This window comes from Trichosurus vulpecula, chromosome 6, assembly GCF_011100635.1.
Source record: "Trichosurus vulpecula isolate mTriVul1 chromosome 6, mTriVul1.pri, whole genome shotgun sequence".
NCBI lineage: Eukaryota > Metazoa > Chordata > Mammalia > Diprotodontia > Phalangeridae > Trichosurus > Trichosurus vulpecula.
The window spans coordinates 268,673,547-268,683,402 of NC_050578.1; the positions used below are offsets into that span (position 1 = coordinate 268,673,547).

A 9,856-nucleotide genomic window follows, 5' to 3' on the forward strand; every position below is an offset into this window, starting at 1 on the left:
TATTTTTAAATTTTTAAATAAAAATTTTAATTAAAATTTAAAATTTTTAATTTTTAACCCTAGTTTGTAATATCCCCCATATTTGAGATCTTGTTAGAAGTATTGTAGCAATGGGATGGGCTGCTTTATGAACTGATCCAATAGCTAGCTGTTAAAGAAAAGAAATGAGATGCTTGTTGCTTGGCTGCTCCTCTGAACTACTGCACTAGAATGCAAGGCCTGACTCATGAACAACTCTTTATGAAAACTTTCATTGCCTCTTTTACCTCCTTGTTCCTCAGACTGTAGATCAGAGGGTTCAACATGGGTATGATGATACCATAAAACACAGAGGCCACTTTATCATTCTCTTGTGACTCATTGGAAGAAGGCTGTAAATACATGTAAAAGAGTGTTCCATAGAAAATGGTGACAGCAGTCAGGTGGGAGGCACAAGTAGAGAAGGCTTTGTGCCTCCCTGCAGCAGAGGGCATCCTCAAGATAGCAGCCAGAATGTAAATGTAGGAGAAGAACACTACCAGCAATGTGCTCAGCAGATTAAAGCCCACCAAGATGATTATCAACATAATGTTAACATCAATATTAGAGCAGGAGATGGCCAGGATTGGGGGTAAATCACAAAAGAAGTGATTGATGGTGTTGGAATTGCAGAAGGACAATGAAAAGAGAAATCCTGTGTGTATGGTGGAATTCAGGGAACCCACAACATAGGATCCAGTGACCAGCTGGACGCAGGCCTTATGGGACATGACTATAGGATAACGGAGTGGGTTGCAGATGGCCACGTAACGATCTACAGCCATGGCAGCCAGAAGGTAACATTCAATTGTGGCAAATGTACCATAAACATATAATTGTATCACACACCCTGAGAATGAAATAGATTTATCTGTGACCAGAAAGTTTACTAACATCTTGGGAGTGATAGCAGATGTGTAACAGAGGTCAACAAAAGCCAAGTTTTGGAGGAAAAAATACATGGGAGTGTGAAGGCGGGCATCACACTTGATGAGCAGAATCATACCAACGTTGCCCACTAGAGATGTTATGTAGATGACCAGAAAGACAAGGAAGAGGATGTGCTGCAGTTCTTGGTCAACTGCAAATCCCAATAGAAAGAACTCAGTCACTCTGGTGCCATTGCCTTGGATCATCACTTTCATATTATCTGCATAACAAAGGACACAGAGAGAAGGACCAAGAGATTTTATTGACCTCAAATTCGGAATGAAATAGAATTTAATGTTGGGACACTTTCAAAAAATTCCTATCTTATTTAAATATTTTGTTTTCACATCACCTTTATTTCCCAATTCATCCCTCCTCACTACCCACCCCAAGGAGCCATCCCCTTGTGACTCTAAGGTGGAGAAAGAAAGAGAAGAAAAGTGTTTAGCAAAACAGAGGAACACATTGAGTCTGTCTTCAGACGCTGTGACATTTTCCCTCAAGCTCTGAGTTATGTTTTCTAAGGTTACCCCACCTGAGGCAGTTTAGGCGTCACGGGTTTCCTTGTGACCTTTCACCTGACTCTTAGAGACAGTTTCACCAGGAGACCGGACATGTTTGTCACCAGCAATAATGACACAAGAGGAATAAGTATCTAGTTTTCCTAGTGCTTCTCTGAAGGGGAACGCCCTTGCTGGGCCGTGTAAATCATAATGCTAAGGGACAATAGTTATCTAGCATCCAAAAGTTGGCAAGACAATTTACATTAATTTATTTTTAAATTTAGTCCTCACAATTGCCCAGGGATGTTGGTATTATCACCATCACCATTTTATAGAAGAGGAAATGAGGCAGACACAGATTAAGTCATTTACCCAAGGTCTCACCACAGATATATGAGACAAGTTTTGAACTCAATACTGCCTGACTCCAGGTTCAGCATTCTATTCACTATACCACCTAGCTGCCTCCTAGTTTTATATTTTAAAAAATCTCAGAACTCTAAAACAAACCATTAATATTGCTACTGTTGGTCATCCTGGAGGTGTTCTAGCAACATTTTTCTTTGTCTAGAGTAGGAAAAGATGAGCCTGGAAGGATATTTAGATCCAGGGAATCATTAGGTGTTAGAGCTGGAAAATGAACTCAGGGGTCAGAGCTAGAAGGATGCTTAGGACAGGAAATGTTAGCTCTGAGTGAAAGGACCCTGGAATCTCGAACCTAGAATGGTGTGAGACCTGGGAAAAAGTAAAAAGGTCAGAATTGAAAGTTGTGTGAGAAATCATCTGGCCAAGTCTCTTTGTGTTAACAGATGAGATAACAGGCTGCAGTGAGCTTTTGTGATTTATGTAACGTTACTCTAAGCTATCCTCCAACTCTGAGCCATTGGCAGAAGTAGACTAGAGGCCAGGCGTCTTTACTTCCATTTCAGTGCCTGTTTTTCTTTCCTTTCCTTTTGTAGCCCGAATCTCCTTATTTTCCCAGCCTGGAGGCTGAGCAGCCACTCATCTCCAAATGCCCCTGGTAATTCCATTTCTGACTTAGGCTAGTCCATACCTCCTCCTGCATCGTGGTGGCCCACTGTTCCTCATGGCTCCTTCCAGGGTGCTACCTTACCGGGCACACCCATTCGACTCTAGCAGCACCGTGGCTCACAACACCTGAGCTCAAGGAATACATGAACCTCAGCCTCCCTCTGTAACAGGGATTTCAGGCATGTGCCACAACTTTACTCTTTATACCCGTGCCTCATCTGTGCCCTAACCTTCCCCATTTCCCTTTCTCTCCTAGCGGCGGGCACATAGCTCTCTGCCTCCACTCCATAAGTCATGTACATACACCTGTACCTAAGCCACATTTCTACAGTGTTTGCCCATAGAAATCACTGGATTCTTGTGTCTTAACTGATGCCCCACTATCAGCTCATCCCTATTTTCTCACCATTGGGTCACTCCTCTCTTGGCCACTATAGACATGCTGAGAATGTCACCCTGCTAAAGCTAGTCTTTGTTTCATTGCTATCCCCTACCTCAATTCCTTTGTTTTTCTCCAGGTGAAAGACCAGAGAGGTTAATTAGTGACCTATCAGAGGTAAAGTTTGAATCCATCTTTGTTCTACCCCCACCAAACCTGTCCCTCTTCCCAACTTACCTGGTTCTTTTGGTAGCATCTCACAGCTCTTCATTGCCCAGGCTCAAATCTGAGTCATTCAACACTTCCCATTCCCTCATCTGTCACATCCAATAGCTTGCCAGGTCCTGTCGATTCTATAAAACAACTCTTGCCTCCCTCCTGTCCTTTTTAGTCACATAGCCACCCTGAGAATTCTGACCCTTGTCATCCTGGGTCTGGGCTGTTAAGTCGCCTCTTGAGTATTTTCTCTCCAATTGTCTTCCTTATTCCACCATTCTTCACAAAGTTTCTAAAATATCCTGCCTCAGGCACACAAGGCCCCTGTCCTTCTCCAGAATATTCAATAGCTCCTCATTCCCACTGATAGTATATCTATCATGGAAACTCTTTCTTTGAGTATTTAAGCACCTGACTCCAATCTCCTTCTAAGACTCATTTCTCATTCTTCTTCTTCATGCACTCTACATTTCAGCCCAACTGGACTTCCAACTCTCTGCCAAAGTAAGCCTGCCTTCACTATCTTCTGTGGACATGAATAAGCCTCTTCTTTCTAGAGTGCCCTACTCTCTCATCTGATCTTTCACAATTCTTACTGTTTCTCCCAGGCCTTGATCAGGCACCCTACATTGAAGTCAGCCTCCTCTAAAATCCCCAGCTGGAAACATTTTCCTCCTCAATTTTTAGTATTGTTTTCTCTCTATTCCTCTGTTTTTTTCTGACTCTGTCTCTCCCCCCTTTCCTCCTTTCTTCCCTTTCTTTGTCTTCTTTGCCTCCCATCACTCACAACTTCTATGTATTATTCTCTTTAAATGGCATATCTCATTGCCTCTCCATTAAAGTAGAAGACAACTATCTTGAGCAGGAGGACGTGCTCTCTGTTTCTCCAGCCCTAAACACCAGGCCTTGCATCTAGTGGTGCACAGGAGAGTCAATGAAGAGCAGGAAGGAACTTTAGGGGCAATGAAGGACAGCCTTCCCATGTGGCTCAATACATACTGAGTAACATGAATTAGATTGATAAACTCCTTGTGTATTAGTTTCCTGTAGACATCTAGGTGGTATTTTATTTAATGTCAGGAAGTTTTGAGCTGAAATCCTGCCTTAGACACTTACTAGCTGTGTGAACTTGGGCAAGTCATTTAACTTCCCCTTGGCCTCACTTTCCTCATCTGTGAAATGGGGAGAATGATGGTACCTACCTCCCAGGGTTGTTACGAGGATCAAATGAGGTAATATATGTGAAGTGCTTTATAAAACTTAAGGTGCTACAGGAATCCTAGATCTTTCTTCCCCAGAAATGAAGGGGATGAGCTAAGTGATCTCTAAGGTCACCGAGGTTCTAAACCTTAAGAGCTCTGATCCCTAAGGGTGATCTCTCCCTTCTCCTGAAGTCAGTCAGTAACTGGGAAAAGTCAGATGTCCTACCTTCATCTCACCACTCACTCCTTTTTCACTGTGGCTCTGCTGGGGTGGGGGAGATGTTCCTGTCCATCCTCAGCATCAGCCTCTCTGTCTCTCTGACCCTGATCCTCCAGGCTCTGCATCTTCTCTAAGACACTTTCTGAAGCACACCCAGTTCATCGGGGATAATGGGAGATTGGTTTCTGGGGAAGTAATCCCACTCCAAGCTCTCCTCCTCCCCCCACCAGGTCTAGGCTCCCTGGAGATCTAAGGTGACATCATTCAAGTGCTCCCAATGTGGACACACATATACCAGCCACCCAGCTTAGGGACCTGCTCTCCTGGGTGTTTCTGGGCCCAGAGGATGAGGAAAGATCCTGAGAAGGAGTGATCATCAGCTACTCTCCTTCTGACTTCCCAGGAGTGCTGTTGTTTTCCAATTACCTGGCAATTTGGCAGCAGTGAGTATAAATTCCCTTCTTGGGTATTTTAAAGTTTGCAAAGCATGTAACTGCATACCTCTGAGAGCAGGTACTGGTATTGTTGTTATTTGTTACTTTACAGACAGGCAACCTGTGGTTCAGAGGGCCCAGGTGATTTGTTTATGCTCATCTAACTAGTAATCAACCAATCCCTCCATCAAATAGGCATTCAGTAAGCATTTTCCCTGTGACATCCACTCTGCAAGGCAGTCATGATTTAAATACAATTGACTTGACTCTAAGTCTGATGGGACACAGTGGAGAGAGCTCTGAACTTGGAGTCAGGATAGATGAGCTCAAATACTACGTCAGACATTTGCTGGCTGTTGGCGAGTCACCCAACCCCAGCCTCAGTTTCCTTGTTTGTAAAATGAACATAATAACAGAACCCATCTCATGGATGTTCTGTGAGGATCAAATGATAGAACATGTCAAGTGCTTAGTGAATCTTAAAGTGCAACATAAATGCTTAATGTTATTATTGGTATTATCATTTTCAAAAGAATGATACATACCCTCATAACCACCCCCATATTTATCCGTCTATCCATCCATCTATCCTTCCATCTACTCATCTATCTATCATCTGCCTCTTTCTCTCTGTGTCTGTCTCCCTCCCTGTCTCTGTTGGATGATGGAATTATGTGCTACTCATCATTTTGGAATATCTTGTCTTATATGCAATTAGTCCTGTGTTATTTAAGTTGGGCAATGGGTAATCTATCGATTACCTAACCAAAAAATAAATATTAAGTCTGCTACATGGACCAAGCACTGTTCTAGGCACTTGGGATACAAACATATAAAGGAAGTGAGTGGACCCTGCTGCCAAGGAGTTTGAATTCTATTTGAAAAATATGTACTCATTAAAATTATACATAGGAAAGAAGAGATATTTGTGGGAGGATACTAATCAGAGGGATGGGGATGGTAAGATTTCTCAGGAAGGACTTTTTGGAGGAGGTCGTTGTTGAGCAGACTCTTCAAGGAAGTATGGAATTCTTCAAGGTAGATAAGGAGAGAGAACATTCCAGGCATGAGAGATGCCCAGTGTGTGTACACAGAAATGGAACATGAGATGCTATGTGTGATGTGTGGAACAGCGAGGAAGTCAGTGCAGATTGTGGGAAGGGGAATGATGTCTTAGTAAGTCTGGAAAAGCAGCTAGGAGCCAGGTAGAATAGGGCTCTTAAAGCCAAATCATGTATTTTATATTATATCATAGAGGCAATAAAGAGCTCCAGGGTTTTGTTGAGTAGGGCAATAATATCGTCAAACACGTACTTAAGGAAAGTCACTTTGGCAGCTGAGGAAGGTGAATGGGAGTCAGGAGAAGCTTCAGGCAAGCAGAGCGAATGTGAGGCCATGGCAATGTACCAAATTAGAGGTGATCAAAGCTTGAATTAAGGTGCTGTCTGTGTGAGCAATGGGGAAGGGAAGGTGAAATGTTATAGAAGTAGGAACTATGGGGTGCAGAACCTTATTGCCAAAGATATGAGATGATGGAGAATTAGGAGTTAAGAATTGCAGTATCACTGTGAAATTTAGAGATTGGAAGGAAGCTGGTATCCTTGACAGAAAGAGGGAAATCTGTTGGAGACACATATTGGGTATTTAGCTTACAATGTCCAATAAATAAATCATTAATTCACTAATCACTTAGTAAGCTTCCACTATGTGCTAATTAGTAAGGGATGAATAGAAAAGGAAAAAAACTCAAAGTAAAGCAGAGATGATAATAGTATCCATAAGTACCATAGAAGATCCACAGAGAGTAGATTGAAAGTAACCTTAGAAAAGAAGACATCAGCGTCTGGGGAGACTGGGAAAATTCACCTGTAGAGGATGAGACTTAAGCTAAGACTTGAAGAAAGCCAGGGAAACTAAGAGGCAGAGGTGAGGAGAGAGAGAGAAGACCAAATTGGGAGTAGCCATTGCATAGAAGTGGAAACTGGATGGAACCAAAAGAAGTAGGCCAGCATGGCTGGACTATAGAGTGCATGGTGATGAGTAATATGAAAGAGAGGTCTGAACGGTCCAGGTTGTGACGAGCTTTAAATGCCCCCAAATTAGTTTGTATTTGATTCTTCAAGTAATAGGAATCCACTGGACTTTACTGAGTAGTGGGGAGACATGGTCAACCCTGCACTTTAGGCAGATCTCTGGCCTAGGGGATCATAGGTGGAGAACACAAAATGCTTTCCTGACTGTTCTTGAGGGAGAAAGTAGACCTTAGCTTACACTTTTCAGCTTGGCCCCTTCACACCCTATGCTAGTTACTCATATGAACATTGCAAATAATGAATAATGAGAAAATTCATTTATTATATACAACATAGGAAACATGAATAAAGTAGTTACATATATTCAAATATATACAAGAACAAGTGAGCTTTCTGGTTGAGAGGTAGAAGACACTACTTTATGCAGGGAGATATAGAAAAGATGAAGAGCAAAATGAAAGTGTAGATGAACCATAAAGTGTGTAGGGAACTAATATATCATGAGCCTGGAAAGGTAGTTTGAAGCAGGTTGTGAAGGGTTTTGAATGCCTAACAGAAAGTTTTTAATTTTATTGTAGAGGTGATAGGGAGCCACTGAGTTCATAGAGGAGGTGAGCTACATGGTGAGGTCTCTGATTCTAGAATACTGCCTTGGAGGCTCTGAAACTACATAAATACATGCATATACATTTACATATATGTTAATTTGGAGGGCTACCTATTCATAAAAACTGGAAATTCTGACAGTGGCTTGGCATCATAACTGGATGTTTGACTTTGGGCTGGTCGTGTGACGTCTTTAGACCCAAATTTCCTTGTTTGTAAAATGAGAAGGGTGGATTAGAAAATCACTAAAATCATGCACAGACTTCTACAAATCAATGAAATTACAGGTTCTGATTACTCTTCCCCACTTCCATATTAAAGTATTTAACAACAAATGTAAACTATCACCTCCAGTGCTAATTACCACCATCATTATTAATCATATTAGTATAATCATGTTAAAGATGTTCAGTTCTTGTTAACTTTTAAAGGCTATTAAGAGGAGCCTTCAGCAGCCCTACGTATGCTTTTAAATTGTAACCTCAGTTTGTCATATCCCCCATATTTGAGATCTTGTTGACATATCGAAGTAATAAGATGTGATGCTCTCTGAACTGATCCAATGGCTAGCTGTTAAAAAAAGAAGTGAGATGCTCATTGCTTGGATGCTCCTCTGAACTACTGCACTGGAATGCAAGGCCTGACTCAGGACCAACATTTTGCAAGAACTTTCATGGCCTCTTTTACCTCCTTGTTTCTCAGACTGTAGATCAGAGGGTTCAAGATGGGTATGATGATACCATAAAACACAGAGGCCACTTTATCATTCTCTTGTGACTCGTTGGAAGAAGGCTGTAAATACATGTAAGAGAGTGTTCCATAGAAAATGGTGACAGCAGTCAGGTGGGAGGCACAAGTAGAGAAGGCTTTGTGCCTCCCTGCAGCAGAGGACATCCTCAAGATGGCAGCCAGGATGTAAATGTAGGAGAAGAACACAACCAGCAACGTGCTTACCAGGTTAAAACCCACAAAAATGATTAACAACATGACATTGACATCAATATTAGAACAGGAAAGGGCCAGGATTGGAGGCACATCACAAAAGAAGTGATTGATGGTGTTGGAATTGCAGAAGGACAGTGAAAAGAGAAATCCTGTGTGGGTGGTGGCATTCAGGGAACCCATAACATAGGATCCAGTGACCAGCTGGATGCAGGCCTTCTGGGACATGACTATTGGATAACGGAGTGGGTTACAGATGGCCACGTAACGATCTACAGCCATGGCAGCCAAAAGATAACATTCAATTGTGGCAAATGTACCATAAACATATAATTGTATCACACACCCTGAGAATGAGATAGATTTATCTTTCACCAGAAAGTTTACTAGCATCTTGGGAGTGATAGCAGATGTGTAACAGAGGTCAACAAAAGCCAAGTTTTGGAGGAAAAAATACATGGGAGTGTGAAGGCGAGCATCACACTTGATGAGCAGAATCATACCAACGTTGCCCACTAGAGATGTAATGTAGATGACCAGAAAGACAAGGAAGAGGATGTACTGCAGTTCTTGGTGTACTGCAAATCCCAGTAGAAAGAACTCAGCCACTCTGGTGCCGTTTCCTTGGATCATGGCTTTCATATCATCTGCAAATGAAGGATACAGAGACGAGACCAAGAGATTTTATTGACCTCAAATTAGGAATGAAATAGAATTTAATGTTGGGGCATTTTCTTGAAAATAATATTTAATTGAAATATTTTGTTTTCACATCACCTTTATTTCTCAATTTATCCCTCCATACTGCCTATCCCAAAAAGTCATTCCTCATAATAAAGACTGAAAAATAAAGAGAAGAAAAGTGTTCAACAAAACCAACCAACACTCTGAGTCTGTCTGAGGATGTTCTGACATTTTCTCCCACACTGTGAGTTATGTTTTCCAAGCTTATTCTACATGAGGCAGTACAGGAATCATGGGTTTCCTTGTTACCTTTAACCTGGTTCTGAGAGATTATTTCAGAAGAAGACCAGGCATGTTTGTTCTCAGCAATGACAGCACCAGATGAATAAGTATCTAGCTTTCATGGTGCTTCTCTGAAGGGGAAAGCCCTTGCTGCACTGTATAAATCATAATACAACTAGATAACATTTATCTAGCACCCTGAAGTTGGTAAGGCACTTTACATTTATTTATTTTAAAATTTAATCCTCACAATTGCCCTGGGATGCTGGTGTTACCATTATTCCCATTTTATAGAAGAGGAAATTAGGCAGGTAGACAGAGATGAAGTGATTTCCCCAAGGTCTCACCACAGATATATGAGACAAGTTTTGAACT

At 41.7% G+C, this 9,856-nt stretch overlaps 2 protein-coding genes across 2 annotated transcripts; both read right to left on the reverse strand.

Moving 5' to 3' along the window:
* Nucleotides 1–224: 224 nt before the first annotated feature.
* Nucleotides 225–1,154, reverse strand: LOC118854445 (putative olfactory receptor 5AK3). The gene has a single exon (XM_036764804.1). It carries the CDS (start codon nt 1,152–1,154, stop codon nt 225–227), a length of 930 nt encoding a protein of 309 aa, XP_036620699.1.
* A 7,064-nt stretch (nt 1,155–8,218) lies between these two features.
* LOC118854419 (putative olfactory receptor 5AK3) lies at nt 8,219–9,148 on the reverse strand. The gene has a single exon (XM_036764781.1). The coding sequence runs from the start codon at nt 9,146–9,148 to the stop codon at nt 8,219–8,221; it is 930 nt and encodes a 309-aa protein (XP_036620676.1).
* Between the last annotated feature and the right edge of the window lie 708 nt (nt 9,149–9,856).